Source organism: Ricinus communis, chromosome 4, assembly GCF_019578655.1.
Source record: "Ricinus communis isolate WT05 ecotype wild-type chromosome 4, ASM1957865v1, whole genome shotgun sequence".
NCBI lineage: Eukaryota > Viridiplantae > Streptophyta > Magnoliopsida > Malpighiales > Euphorbiaceae > Ricinus > Ricinus communis.
In genome coordinates, this window is record NC_063259.1 from 30,189,942 (window position 1) to 30,206,247 (window position 16,306).

Consider the following 16,306-nt stretch of genomic DNA (forward strand, 5'->3'; position numbering starts at 1 on the left):
GTTGAGTATCCGAAAACATCCGTCCGACTACTGCCTTCCGTACTGATTAGTGGATTGTAACATTTTCAAAATAAAAAATGTATTTACTTAAAAGAAACTAATACTGTCATGTTTTGATCAATTTTCGATACCGGCTAAATTCGATAAAAACTTGTGCAAATTCTTTTACGCAATTTGAAAAAAATAAAAATCAAAGGTAATTAAATATTACCGGGGAACAAATTCGAACTGGTGTGTTCAGCCAGATACTTTACCACTGAGCTACGAGACCTCTTATGCTCGTTAACAGAAAACACAAAAACACTGATTAACGCAAAACCTAACCATCTGTGGCTCTCTCCTTATTTTCCCGCCTCTCCTCGCGCACATAGCAACGAAGAAGAATCAACCGCTGCAAATAACAAAAAGATGGCGGAGACACAGCACGGCATCAAATACGCCACTCACATCATCACCAATCACTTTGGCAATCTCGTCGCTGTAACTCTCCCTATCCAATAATTTCATACTATTGTCTTACATTCATTATTACTTATCTTTTCTTTTTTCTCTTTGACACTTGAACAGAAAGTATGTCAATGTCTACTCCGCAAAGGACCTCTAACTGTGCAAAAAGTAGTTGAATTCACGGAGCTAAACCAGACGCAAGTGAAGAACAGTTTACTCGTCTTAATCCAACACAATTGCGTTCAAGCTTACCGTTCTGGAGATGACCTAAAACTAACTACTCATTACATCGCTTTGTTTGATAACATTCTTCATCGTGTTAGATTTTCTAAATTCTTGGCCATTATCTCACAGGATTTCCATAAATCGGTTAGTTATTTTGGCATCTCAGTTCTGCAGACTTTATTTGTGAATTTCTCTTCATCAAATTGGATTGTTAATTTTTGGTGCTTTTTTTTTTGTGCTATTTTCAGTGTGTCGATATTGTTGAGGGTTTACTTGAACACGGTAGGCTTACTGTGAAGCAAATTGTTGATAGAGCCAACTCAAGTCAAAAGGAAGGCAAGTCCCTTTAAAGTATTGCATATCTTGCATTTTAGGTTTTGAAAGGAGTAACATTCATCTCTTAGTGCTAAATTTTTAAACTTCGCAAAAAGTTTTTTTCCGTATTTGAATCATTTACTTAAATTTCAAACGCGCATGTCATTTTTATCAAATTTAATTTAAAATAATATGTACCAATTTTTATTTTTTCCCACAGGAAATAGTATAGGCCTCGATTCTGTAAAAGAAAACCTTTGTAAACTTGTAAATGGACGTTACATTGAGCACTGCCCTGCCTCAGAACCGGTTCTTGCACCACCTACTGAAGAAGAGGATCGTGCGAAGAAGCGAAGTGCTAAGTCTGCTAAGGTCATTGTTCATTTCCATAAAATATATTAGGAATTTCTTATTTGTTTTATATAATCAGAAATGACAACTTCTCAGTCTTGGAAATCAGCAACATATAGATTCTGTTGTATTTGGGATTCTAAATATGAAGAGGCTTGACTTTTGTTTCGTTTTCTGTTATTTGGTCAATACACCGCCTTATGAGGGGTAGGCTAGGAGTTGAGATTCAATCACTCTGGAGATTGTACTTTACATGCTGTCACATCAGAAAGAGAAATAGATAAAGAACTAGTGTGGCTATTTCATATACTCTACGGAAGCTAATTTATGTTGTGTTATGGTCAAATTTGTCTCTCCACAAATGAAAATGGAATTTGTTACTTTTGATAAAGGTTAGAGAAGATCTATGCCACAATTGATTTGTCATTTGGCTATGCCACAATTGATTTATTAATTGGCTATTTTGTAGGTCTATAGGACCTTTACCTTCGGAAAATGAACCTTTAGGTTCTTTGGTGTGAATTTATTGCAACTTGCCTGTTAGCGGTGGAATTATGACATCTGCATACAGAATTGTGTGTTATGAAGTAATTCTCATTCACTTATAAGCTGTCTTTTACTAACACTTGCAGATAGTCATAGAATCAGAAACCTTAGAACAACGTGTTCTAGCAGTAGCTGTACCTATGGATGCAAAAAGATTTTCAGTTGATCTAGATACTGAGCTAAAAGATGATGCAGAAAACGATCAGAATAAATCATCTGACAAACATGTTGGAGACAAGGTTGTTAATGATTCATTTGTTTGAATTATAAAGCCTACTCACGTCCTAATCTTCTCCTTCCTACTTTTATAGCGCAAGCTTGACGCTTCAGAGCCTAATATAGATGGAGAGGTCGCAGAAGATCAAGTAGTTCTTTGGCGTGCCAATTTTGAGGAATTTATTCGTAGGCTTAGGCATAAGGTTGGTTTCGCTTATGATTTTCATCTCATTGCACTTGTATATTCAAACAAATGGGAGCGTAATTTCTCCAATTAGTTTGGTAAGTAAATGAAAAACTAAATATAAAAATTTAATTCTCTCGTTGCTGATACTGTTGTTTTCTTTCTGATGCTGTCGGTAGTCTCATGAATCGTGATCAAGGGAAATGTCTATGGTCTTAACTTTGTAAAGTAAAAGACAGGAAAATTGCTGATCTCTTCAGCTTCTGGACAGGGCTGTTTGTCTTTCTTGCTATTTCAACTGTCCATAAAACTTGTTTTGTGGAGAGAAATTGGGTTGAATGGAGAATAAATATTAGTCTGCAGTCTCATAAAGTCACACATGCAATCATCTAAACTATTTTCCTTTATCTTCACTAGGCCAGTTTACTGAAGGTGAAAGTGTTAGCTTTCGTAATTCAGAATCTTTTCTTAGACAAAGTTTAAGATGGTAAAATGACATGGCCCAAGGTGTTGGAGGAAAGGGTTCGTCTTTGTCGTATAAAAGTTTGTGAAACTGCTTAACTATTCCTCTTATTCCTTAATATGCTCTCAAATGTATGTCAACTGAATTTGACTGTCTTGCATACTAGGCTTGCATTGAGAATGTTAGAGGACGGCTAGATGATGGAGCAGCCATTGTCTTAAGCGCAATGCTAGATGCATCTAGAACTGAAGAGAAGAAAGTGAAAACAGCAAGTTCAGGTGACAAGATTCTTAGATGACTGCTCAGTTGCTTTATGACAAGATCTCCTTGATGATTTCTAAATTGTTTTTGTTAGTCTAGATATATTCCCAAATATATGAGCAAGCAAATCTCTTATATAAATTTATATGGAGGATTGCGGAATGGTTTCTGTAAATAGATGTTGTAACCGATTCCTGTGTCTAGATATGAGAAAGGAAAACAACTGTTATGTTAGAATTGTTGAGTTATGCAAAAGACATAAATTTCCATTTTGACTTAATGATGGATCACAGGCTGGTGAAGAGGCCAAACTATGTTTTATCTTAGCTCACCATGTTCCATCTTTCCAAAGCAGCTCAAGTCTAAACCAATATAGGGTTCAGAGTGTATACCTTAAATCAGCAGTTTACTTAACCGGTTTTTGTGAAATATATATTTTTTAGTTAATAGGGGAAAATGATCTGCTTGTAGGAGATGAGCTTGATATATTATGAGTGAAGATTGGGCACTCTGCTGCTTCATTTTTACACCGTCAACTGTCATTTTTCATGAAACTGCTCTTACTTTTTACTTATGTTACTTGTCTGACTGTATTATGTTCTGCAGTTCCATTGTCGTTGAATTCCATTTATGAAGAGGTAATCAAAAATGAAAACGGTCGAAACATGACCATTGATCATATTGAATCTGCCCTTGGTCAGTTGGGTTCTCCTCCACCATTTGTAAAGGCGGTTGAAGATTTATATACTATAGGTACCATCTCTCCTTTTCTCATTCCAGTTTCCATCTTCTGGTTCGGATGATTATATTCCTTGGTATATGGTGACACAATTCTACTTGCAATGCAGATTTTAAGCATATTATTGAAGCAGCTCAGAGTGATGAGGTCTGTTTGATTTATGCATTTTCCCAAAATTAGGAGCACTGGTGTTTCATTCTCTTAAAAAGATTCTGATTACATTTCTTATGCCGCAGGTGGAGTCAATTGTGTTGAAAAGATATGGGAGGGATGCTTATAGAATTTTCAGGTTACTGTCAAAGGCTAGTCGCCTACTTGAAACTGACAAGGTAACGACTTTGAGTCCAATGTGTTTTCCATTAGTTCCCATTTGAAACTCTAACATAATAATCATGTCCAGTGTGCCATAGTTCATGTGATGGAGATAATGCTTAACTGCTAATGCATGAGACCTTTTTAGTGAAGAGAGGGGGGCAGGTACTTTATTGAAAAAAAAATTATCGTCATTTTCCCTTATTTCTGAATCTATCATCAGAGCAAGTGGCTGAGAAAGCGCATCTTCTCTCCTGCATGTTGCTTGGATCGAATCACCCAAACACTCTGTCGCACTGGGGTAAACTGTGCTTTACAGAATCAGCCAGTAGATGTGTAGCTTCTGTTACTTGTTGCTGTTGGTAGATTTAATTCCACTGGAAAATCTTAGTCAAGCAAAATCCTTCGGCTTAAGTCATTGTGCCCTATACCGCATGCAGATTTCTTTTTCTTTTTTCCCTTCTTCTTTTTGGCATTTTTCATTTAATTTATTTTTTCTTCATTAATTTGGCTTTTCTATCTTTGGTGACATTTGTTTGGATGATGCTTTTGCTATGCTATTTTCTTTGATTCTTTTTCTTTCTGTGTAGATTTCAGATACAATATTTGTTGAAAAGAAGGAAACAACAAAGATTCTCTATAAGATGTGGCAGGATGACTACTTGCTTATGGAGGTAAATAAGCTTCCTGTTTCTACATTTCTCAGTTTTGATTGGTGTTGGATTGAGATATTATCAAGCTGCAGTAAACATGACAGATCATGTTTGCACAATCTCAATCATTGAATTCAAAGTTGAGACTTCATTTTCCAATAAATAAATTGCTATCCACCTTCTGAAATGTAAAATTTTAATTTAATAAAAATTTAACTATAAGAGTAGAAATTATAGAAACATGATATTCATGTTTGAACTAACATGAGAGGATCCATATCCTGTTCATTTTTTATTGGATTTCTGGTTATTTATTCTTACTGTTGCTACATTGTTTATAAACTTGATTGATGGAGTGAGCAGAAAAAAGAGGAGATTGATGGAATAGATTTCTAAATAAACTGTGCATTGTGTCGAAGCTTAGAAATGAAAATTTTCTGGAACTGAGATTTTGTGTACCTGCTGTTTACTAAGCTAAAGTTTATTGACAATTAGCTCTGTTAACGAGTTTATTTTAGATTATTAGTTCTTTATCTTACTTATGATGTTATTTAATCATCCTTGCAGAAATTAGTTGCGGGGACAGCAACATTCTTGCTGTGGAAGGTAAACAAGCATACTCTTTGGAAACAAGTACTAGATGAAATGTTTCACGCATCCTTAAATTTGAGCATCCGAGTGGCTTACGAGCTGGAGCAGCAAAAGGAGGTTGGACAACTAATCTTTTTGGGCGTCTCTGCCTTTTTATCAGTTTATTCCTATTCGGTTCTGCATAGATGTGTGCCTCTTTCCTGTTTGCAATCCCTTTCTTCACAGAGTGTCGCCTTCCTCTTCTGTCTCTTTCCTTTTGCGGGTGGGGGTTTAGGAAAATTTTTCCTAGTAAGAATTGACAATAGGAGGTTGCAAAACCCACCCTTTACATTAGTTTCTGCATCTGACAGACAAAACAGTTTCTGATAAACAGTAGGCTACTGCTCAATGATCCAGTTAATCACTAAACCCGATGGATTGGATTTGAATTGCATGAGTCTAGTGTTTTACTCTGATTGAAAATGATGGTGAATGGTGCCTGATGTTGTGCCTTGCATTTGACTATGTGAAACATGTAGACGAAATAAATACCTGCACCGACATGGTAATGCGGTATGTTCGCATTGTTCTAACCATTCTTTACTACCTAGACTTTTTATTTGAACATCGGTTCTTTTTTCTTAAATAATAGTATGTTATCTACACAATCTTAGATTAGCATGTTTAGTGGTTTTCTTTTGGAGATGATTTATATTTTTGTAGGCCTATACTGAAGTAGGTATTCTTTCTAGTAATGCGTGGACGTTGTTAAACTCAGACCATATCTCATGCTGATTGACGGGAAAATAGCTATAAGATTGATTATGTTTTTATATTATTCTCTCGGATTCTGTTTTTTTCAAACATTAGCTATCAGTCCATAATGTGATACTTTCGGGCATGAATCATTATTGTGTCTGTTTGTTTCAGATTCTAAATTTCGCAGCAGACAAACGCGAGGGGCTGATGAAAGAAAAATACGAGAACCTTAGAAAAATGAGATTTCTGATGGAGTCCTCACAGATGAAGCTTGATGATGCTATTATGCTTTTTCATGACTTCTGAAGTGCATCTGATGTTTGTAATATATTTTTATTAATTTACACTCACTTGAATAAATTATTAATTAATTTTTTTACCTTTTTTTTTTTCTTATGCTCCTACGTTAGAAAAGAAATTTCAATCGTTTATCGTTTCTTGAGAATATAGTATGGTTACCGCGCTTCTGTTCCCATATCCATGCTTCTAACCAAGCATACAAGGACAGTTGCAACATATAAATTACTAGCTTGAGCATCATCCAGCATTGGCTTCCAGTTTCAATATGTTTTGTGTATGTCATAAATATTGGAAACTAATGGATGATAAATATTTCATTTCCTTCGTTTTAAATGGTGAAGATATTGTTGTTGATAATTATTATTCATCATATCCAACTTATTAAGCAAATTGATTCATTGTTAAGAATTTGGCTTCACCTTGTGTGCGTGCATTAGTGTTTTTTTCCTTTCCAGACAACACGGGGAACCTCTCGAAAGACCAACAAAGAAGGGAGAAGAAACCGACAACTTGAAATGGATCAATCTTTATTTGTGCTTGAACACATATTCTGCTTATGAATTCATTATGGCCACTGGAATAAGGTAGTAGAAAATTACTCTTTTTCTCAATACCACTTCTTGTAACCTTTGACTTGTATTTTCTTGAAATTGAAAAATAGAAGTTTTATAGTAGAAATTCTAAATCATTATCGCTAAGGTATCTTAAGGGGTTAATTTCTTTTAGGACATTGGAAATATTTTGGGATGAAATTTGGAATATGGGGAACACAATCCAAGCGCAGAAGTTTGGAGAATGGCAAGAGAACACGAGATCAGGAATATCATAAGTAGGTTTATCATTATAAATTTGTCGACAGATAGACCTGACAAATACAAGAAATAGAAGTGAAAAGTAATAATAGGTGTCAGTATGTTCACTGAAACTTCAGAAAATGCCCCATTTGAAGGTGGAAAAGACTGGCCTATTGCTTGGAAATGGATAGCCGTGCTAACAGGTATATGAAGATTAGCTGCTTTCAGGGCAGTATCCAGGTTTTTCATGGCACCGATTACAAAATGCGCCAAAGGCCCTAGAATGACTTCATTACCAGCAGATATATACCTAAATATTGCTGCAGGAACATAAGGTACAACGTTAGTGTGAACCCATTGAATTGCAGAGGATGAATTTGCTGCAAGTTGCTCCAAATCTTCGTTGCGAACGCCAATAACAACTTACATGCTGGTGTCCCCTAGAGCCCTCAAAACACCAGGGTTGGGATCGAAAATTCAGACCTTTTGGATGTTTCTAGATTTCAGTAGGTTTATCACTGAATCTGGAGGTGGAAGATTGTTCCCTAGTAGTCCATAGTTCACCCCAATCTCCTGTGCTCCTTCGTCAGGTATAAGAAATTCAACACATTAAGATAGCAGCAAAATAAGTAAATAATTATAAGTAAATAATTTTTGTAGACAAATATAAGTACGTTAAAACGGGTGTGAGAAATTAAATATTTACACAAAATTACAGCTACAAGCACACATAATAAGATGTGCATGTTATACTCACACGTAGTGATTAAAACATATGAGGAAGTGTGATTTCTAACCTGCATGGATGTAAAAGAAGCACGAACTGACATAGATGACGAGAGATAGGAGATAGAGATCCATCCTCTTTCACCAAAATATGTCAGTAAAACCTGCCACAAGAGTGGGGATCGTGAATGCTCCATTTTATAGTAGGAAAATACATTTAGAATTTACTAGTGTTAAATGTTAAAGATTGTATTCAAGGAAAAGCCTAGTTAATTATATATGGGAAAAATAATAAGTTGTGGGTTTTCTTGTCTTTAAGGTAATCCATTCTTCTCGCCTAATTTACATGTTATAAAGCGAATATTAATGGTGTTACTGTTTAGGGTTGGTTGAACAAAACTCCACTAAACTTACCATAAATATAGTAGGATCTTTTTACGAGTACTCGTTCGAGGTTCCTAATATATTAGCCCAGAGGTGCTATTAGCTCAAATTCTACATTAATGAATAAGATTCATTACGAATTCTGATTATAGTTTCACCCAAAACTGTGGCAAAATCTCCTAAATTAAGTCGCATAAATATTTGCCTTGCTTATTTGATTTCTGATTGGGAGAATGGAGAATAGGGCTCTCTCTAGTTTTTACTCCCCGTATTGAGGCATCAAAAGAGGCAGTCGATTCTCCTAGGGAATTATAAGTTGGGTCTACTTTTGCAATTTAGCAAAAATCCAAATTGTTCTTCTAAGGCTGCTTGCCTGCCTTAAGTGAGTGGAATGGGATGTGAGCCGAGACCCTTTAATATCAAACATATGGTGAATAAGGCATCGATTAAACAGAATGGAATTTGTCAATTAGACCAAATTTTGATAATAACTTACTGGCGAAGAGACCACAAATTACCCGTACCCATTCAAAGGAACATGAATAAAACCTAATTCATTTCAACCCATCTTCAGTAACAACAAAAAACAATGGCCCTTTCTATTTATGCCAACATGCCGGCATTATAATAGGTGGCTTCTTGTCATCAAAATTTGCATTGTTTTCAAGCAAAAAAAAGTATTTCTAAGTCCTGATTCCTGACAGCTATTTAAGACTATATTACATAATATGCAATTTCTATGACTTCAGAGTGTCAGCTGATATGGGAAGAAGCACCAGTTCCCGACATTTTACTTGTATGGGTGTTTCTGTAAGACTCCTTCTTCACCCCACAATGAACAGGGTTACCGCCTTTAAATGTGATGAAGTTCCAACCACACGCTGAACCACCAACAATGTAGCTTTTTCGAGTGCAGCTATCATCAAGCTTCACCTGCGAGTCAAAATAAGTAGGAGGCTTTTTGTCAGCACCTTGACGGGAGGACTCTTTAGGCTGCACCAACTCCGGTGATTTTACAACTTGGTTTGTGTCCCAGGATTGTCTCCCAAACCCATTTCCAGCAGAGAGAAGCTGACATTTCGGCAAGGGCTTTTCAAGGGGTTCTATTTCCACGGTCATCTGCCTGTACAAATTCATCAGATGCTTCATTTCTGCAGGTTGAATACATATTACGTGAGTTACCAAGCTGGCTTTTATAGCAATGATATTCTTACCTTACCGTGCAGCAAATCCTACAGTACACATGAGAAGAAGTATCTAGCGAATGCATATCAATTCAAATGAACAGCAATAAGCAAGACACTTAAAGAAGCAAGAACTGACGTATTTGAAGTTCATGAGATGCTTTGCAATTCCGAAAGTCAGGTGCCTGGAGTACCTATATAAGGAGCCATATTTTAGTATGTAAAGAAAAAGGCACAGTTAAAGCATACTATACAGTAAAGGAGATAATTAGGATGAATTACTATAGGCTTTTATGGGGTTTCCATTTGATACAGGAGCAAAGATGCTGCTATGAGTATTACTTTTAACTTTTATATATCAACACTTTTTGCACCAAACATAGAAGCAACTGCGTCGTAGACGATAGATGATCGCCCAAAGCATTATGTGCAAGAAAGAATTTTGTACAGCTCAAGATAACCAAGACCCAGGTTGATATGCTCCAAATTCAAACCACTGATATATATTTTAAATCAATTGCATGTTTGATATCAATGAGCATAACAAGGAGGGAATAATAAATCATATATAAGCTCAATTCAACATGTTAAAACCAGTACAGGCATATCCAAGTAGCAAAAGCCTAGACAACTAAACGTGTTCCACATGGCATACATCACCGTTTGAAGACCATTTAGAAAAACACATGATAAGATTTATCAGCTCAATCTCAAGTATACCGCTATTATTATTTAGCCCTCCAAACATGTGCTGGGATCATTAATCTAAAACAAAATATGTTTAGTATGTATCCAATAGAGAGATAATACAAAAGGAGCTCAAGTGTTAAGATTTAACAAATGAATGATAAGGAGGCATTCTTTCACCTTCTCATTTGACTCCCTAAATTTTCACGGCATAATGGTAGTTATGCTAGCTGAGTTTTCAGGGTCTAATATACAAACTGAAGGATTAAAAAATACATCAAAGAAACAAACTGACAAACCAATCCTTAAAGTTTACAGACAAGACTGACAGATTGATTAATAATGGCGCATAGATGCTTGCAACAATGCTAATTTACCAGTAAAGACTAGTGGGTTCTGCTTTCCTAGTTTTCTCAGCACCAAAAAGAGAACAGGTAAAGATTGTACTTCATCGGAACCCGCTTAAGCAATATAATAAACCCATAAAAGAAACTGGACAATCACTCGTATCCATGAAAATAAAATACCATTAAAAAAACAGCTAAAGGTGCGCATAAATAAATACAAAAGAACCCAAAAGGAGATTCAGTATAGCAACAAAAAAAAAAAAAAGAGTATGGAACAGTGCAAACCTGAATAAACTGGGGCCGAAGTTGTCGAAGAAGAGCGCGAACTTTGAAGTAAGAGGAATTATGAAGATTGACATTAGTAAACTTTCTTTTATTGGAATGGGCTTTGGATGGTGGGTTTTGTTGTTGCGCCTGTATAAGTGAAATTGGTGTTCGGCTTTTCTAATTCTGTGGGTTTTCTAGTTTCTTCCATGGACACCAGAGAGAGATCCCAATGCAAAACACAAAGACAGAGACAGAGCGCGGGCTGACTGCCTTTTTGCTTATCAAATCTCTCTCTGCCTTATTTTGTCGTTTCAAATTCCTCAAAGACCGGGACGGGTGGGCTTATCTACCTCTCCGAAATTTGGCCCATCAAAATTCAGGCCCATAAACAAAATAACGATTTTCTATTCTCTAAATTCTAATTCAACTTTTATGAGAAATTTTTGGATTCCACGTAAATTACCTCAAAACTAGAGATGTGAGAAAACACGTGCTACAGTCGAATTGACACTCATGCTATGTATTTAATATTATATTTTTAAAGAATAAGAAACTCGGTATTTAAAAAGATGATGCAGAATCAGATCTGAATTAATATACCAAGGTAATATTGAGATTTTTCTTAGTGATTTTACCTCTAATGTACCAATCACTGTTAGCACAAGGAATTAAAACGTAAAATATAACTGAATAAGTAAAAAAAAAAGGTAATTTCGATTTATGAATTTGTACCAAGTGTTGGCATTTATTATTATTATTATTATTATTATTTTATTCAAATAAAAATACCCACAATAATAATTTGATATTTTTTTTTTTTTGAAAATGATAAACCAATTGAGGAAATTTTGATAATACAAATGTATATTGTTAAATGTATTTATACATTAAAGTGACAAGTAAGACCAGTAATTTTTTGACACAACCGGATTAAATGACGCAACATGTAATTAAATAAGTTTGAATTTAGGATAAATAAATTTGGATTATAAAATAGGTCAATTCGTTTACAATACAAAAAAAAAAAATTTAAACTGATTAATCTGTTTAACACGTGAGAGACACGAATGAATATATTTATTTAAATAAATTTATAGATTAATTAATATGTGATATATAAACACATTTAATATTTATTCTATTTTTTAATATATTTATGTAAATAATTTTATCATTTGAAAAGATATAATTATATTTTAAAATAAAATTTTAAATTTAAATTATTTTATAATTAAATAAATATACTTTTTAAAATTATAATCATTAAATTTTTATTATAAATTTTTAAAAAAATTAAATTTATTGAACGAGTTATACATATCAATGTGTCTAACCTAATTAATAGACTTATCCATATTTAAATTTAATGTTTTTAACACAATTAGTTTATTATAATTGAATTAATCACTTATATATTATACAAATATGTTAATATGATACAGGGCACAAATTGTGAGCATTAATACTGAGTGAAGAGTTTTAAAATATTTTGGCTGGAGTTGACTCTTAATTGCAGACAAGATTTGGTTGTTGATGGAAAAGAACTAAATCGACATAGTTATTTATTGGAAGTGTACGAAGGAACCATGACCAAATAATCTTGGAATTGCTATCAAATCTTGACTTTTAATCATCAGGAGGAGCCTCACAAAATCAAACATTTCACATTAATTTGCCAGCACATCAAAGAACAATGTCCGCCACACCTAGTATTTTGTAGTAATTATGTACTTTTCGTGATTAATTTATGTTTAATTCTTCACATGTATCATTTTTATTTTGATATATAGGGTTTAAATTTATATATAATTTTATAATTTTTTATTAATTTATTGATTAATAATTTATATTTCTAATTACATACTCATTTTAATCTTAAGAAATAATATATTACTAATAAATTATTTTTCTAATTAGATAATGATTTCAATTATAAAAAAAAATATTTTTAAATATTATATTCACTATAAATTAGTTTTTAAATATACAGTAATTTATAATTTTTAAAAAATAGTTATATCAATTATATTGATATTATTAATTTAAAGATAATATTAATAAATAAATATTTTATTAATGCAATAATATGAAAATAAATAAAAAATAAAAAATAATTAGTTTGCTATTTTTTAAAAAATTATTATAAATTAATATTAAATATTAAATAACTATTAAATTGTATCTATAAATTTAATTTTATAATCAAAATAATAATAACGGTAATGAAACGCACGGATAAAAGACTATTTTTTATCTAAATTTGGTATTATACATCATAATTAATGGAAAAATAACATGTATATATGAATGCTTTACACTTTCGTATTAAATGATTGAAATATATTTCATCATTTAAAATGAATGAATATGCGTCAACCATGTAATAGTTTGATGTATAAGTAAAGAGATACATCAAATCTACACAAAAGAATTTTATATATTAAATTAATTTACTGTTCTATTTGATATTTGCATCAGGTATTAATTCAAAACAATTATAAATAAACATAAATTAATAAGTTTAAAGTGATATATGGTGAATTTTTTTTGTATATAAATTATTGAAGTAACCATCGTTTTAAGGATTAATTAAAATAAATTATTGAACTAAATTTATATTAAAGTTCATAAAATTGTCCTGTGAAAAACAAAAAACACTGCTGATTGAAAATAGAGTTGCAAAGTCATAATTTAGTAGTTAATCAAAGAATTGGTAAAATAATGCGGCGAGGGATTTGTACTTTCATCCCACTCCCACATGCTAAATGCTGCTACCCGCTCTGCGATTACGCATGCGTGTGTGTCGTCCAAACACGTAGCATGAGTAAACAATGCCATTTCCTCCTAATCTGCTCAAACTTTTGATCAATTTCACTTCAGGTCTGATCCAGGAACGCTTCTTACTTCGATTGCCAGTAACCAAATATATATTCTTATAAGATTATTGTTTTTATCAATTTGGTTTTCCAACCCTTCGGTCAGCTTTTGAAATTGTTATTTTGTGATTGGCTTGTAAGCTTCTTGTTCAAAAAGAGAAGCTAAGAATTTCGGGTCTGAGAGCTGCAAAATTTCAAACCGTCCGTCACCCATTTCTCCCAGCAGCCAACCTTTTAAACCCTGCTGCAATAATTTTTCGCGTTAATTACTTTTCTGTACCAAATCTAACCATCCCTCTTCAAAAGATATTTTTCTTGACATATATAAAATAAACGGCTATTCAAGATTTAGTCCATTGGATAAAGGAGAAAATCTATATTCTTCCTTAATCAGCCTATTTTTCTAAACAGCCTCCCGTTAATTTGTTCTGAAATCCAATATGCTATTTTTTTTAAATGTATACTTGTGTTTCACACACATAATTATAACTTCATAAGGTTTAAATTTCATATCACTTAAGTTTTTTTTCAAATATTCTTATGCGAATTAAAAATTACTATAAATTCTATCGCTTTTTTGGCACATAAGAATTAAAATTCAAAACACTTAATTGAAGCAAACGTTAAAACTCAAAAATAAAAATAAAAATTATGTTCGAATCAAGAAATTAGAAATCAAAGACTAGAAAAACTCAAACACAAGTAAATGATATATAAAGCAGTTTTCTAGAAATAATAATATATAAATTAGAAACAATAAAAAAGACAAGGATTACAATTCACCTAGTTTTAAAGAAGATACTTTACAACTTTTAATGACTATAGAACACTAAAAAATACTAAAAAATGAAAAAATATATAAATTAAAGACTCAAAGTATCCAAAATCAAAAAAATACATGCAACAATAACAAGATTCTAATTCAACCTGATCAAGAAATAGGCCTTGAGATATAACTTTATAGAGAATTTTTCAAAAATATTATAAAATCAATAAAAAAAAATTGTCTTCGTAGGGTAAGCTTTTTTTCTTTAAATACTTTTTTTTTATATTTTTCAAATCTATGGTGTGATTATTATTAATTTTTTTATTTTTTTAGTTGTTCTTTGGTTGTTTTATTCAAAAAATAAATTAGAAAATTAGAAAAACCTAAAACCATAATTTAAAAAAGTAAAAATAAACTATATCTTTAATATTTTAATTGATAAAAAAGAATACCATAAATTTGATAAAAAAACATTTTTATTATTTTTCCAAATTGATATTGAAAGAAAATAGTTAGGTTACCAACATGTGATTCCATCTTTTGATATAAGCCTTCTATTGGCGGTTTAAAAATTAGAGCTTTAGTAAGATATGTCGAAATTCATAACATCATTAATGGATTTAGCAATTGTATTTCAAATAAAGTTTAATTACTCAAACATAGATGAGAAAAGTATAAAATTCTCTAATTTTATCAAATCATCTAAATTCATAACATCATTAATAGATTTAGCAATTGTATTTCAAATAAAGTTTAATTACTGAAACATAGATGACAAAAGTATAAAATTCTCTAATTTTATCAAATCATCTAAATTCATAATAGTTAATTATAATTAAAAAATAAATTGTGAGACTACATTTTTTTCTTTAATTTATTTTTAATTTTTATAAAAATTAATATATGACTAATTTTAAATGAAAGTTTAATTAGTAAAAAATAAAATAGCAATAAATTTACAAACAATAATAAATTTAATTCAATATATTAATAAATTTAAATATATATTATTAACAGTTTAATTATAGAATATTAAAATGTTAAAAAAAATATAGAATACTTATGTGAAAAAGTTAAGTTTAAGTTTACACTATTCTCATAGTGCTAATAAAGTATTGAACCCTAATAATTTAATCGAATAAAAAAGATAAAAAAGTTTATAAAAGAATATAATATATAATATTAAAATATAAAAAATAATAATATAATATGTCTAATTTTTGTTTTATATTGAATATAGTTTAAGATGTAATTACATCGTTTAAAATGTTAAAAAAATTTATAAAATATAATCTTCACTTAAACTACTTATAATACGAAAAATCAAATTCTATATTGCAACCGGCCATCCTTGAATAAAAATGTCACAATTTTCACGATTAGTACACTCTGATTGGAAACATGAAATTGCGTGTACTCATTGCATTTCGAGTCAGCAAATTTGTATCCCGCGCTAGAAGCCATGACATACGTTTGTTCTGCACCATAAATACATTACATATAATAATTTTATATTTCTTTTTTTAATTGTGTTTCTTAATAGCTTCTCTGTCAACTCCTTCTTATATACATTGGAATTATAAATAATAAAATATATATATTATTATATTATATTTTGATATTTTCTCAGACAGTTACGTAATTAATCACTTAAACCTAATAATTTACTTTTTCATTTCAAAAAATAGTTCATTTTTTATTAGATATCTTAAGTTTCTATTATTCACATTAATTTTGTTGGACTTTCAACACATCCATAATAAATATATATAATTTTTAAATATTAAAGAATAAATATTACATTATAAACCAAATATAATCAAACCTAAATTGAGAGATGGAAACATATTTCTCAAATTGCCAAAAGAATTCCTTCTCGTTCTCGTATCCTGGCTTAGGTTGTCTTTCCAAAGAAAAAAAAAGAAAACGAAAGT

The 16,306-nt window shown here is 31.5% G+C and overlaps 2 protein-coding genes across 2 annotated transcripts; one reads left to right on the forward strand and one right to left on the reverse strand.

The window, feature by feature from the left end:
• Nucleotides 1–223: 223 nt before the first annotated feature.
• LOC8270008 (DNA-directed RNA polymerase III subunit rpc-3) lies at nucleotides 224–6,431 on the forward strand. The gene is made up of 13 exons (XM_048373435.1): nucleotides 224–480; nucleotides 568–816; nucleotides 921–1,008; nucleotides 1,208–1,359; nucleotides 1,971–2,123; nucleotides 2,196–2,303; nucleotides 2,914–3,025; nucleotides 3,615–3,761; nucleotides 3,857–3,894; nucleotides 3,984–4,076; nucleotides 4,650–4,733; nucleotides 5,280–5,420; nucleotides 6,213–6,431. The coding sequence occupies exons 1-13, from the start codon at nucleotides 409–411 to the stop codon at nucleotides 6,345–6,347; spliced, it is 1,572 nt and encodes a 523-aa protein (XP_048229392.1). The 5' UTR covers nucleotides 224–408; the 3' UTR covers nucleotides 6,348–6,431.
• Nucleotides 6,432–8,772: 2,341 nt separating this feature from the next.
• Nucleotides 8,773–13,568, reverse strand: LOC8277420. The gene is made up of 5 exons (XM_002510732.4): nucleotides 13,472–13,568; nucleotides 11,366–11,382; nucleotides 10,749–10,907; nucleotides 9,569–9,623; nucleotides 8,773–9,396 (listed from the first exon to the last, which is right to left on the reverse strand). The coding sequence occupies exons 1-5, from the start codon at nucleotides 13,566–13,568 to the stop codon at nucleotides 8,999–9,001; spliced, it is 726 nt and encodes a 241-aa protein (XP_002510778.3). The 3' UTR covers nucleotides 8,773–8,998.
• Between the last annotated feature and the right edge of the window lie 2,738 nt (nucleotides 13,569–16,306).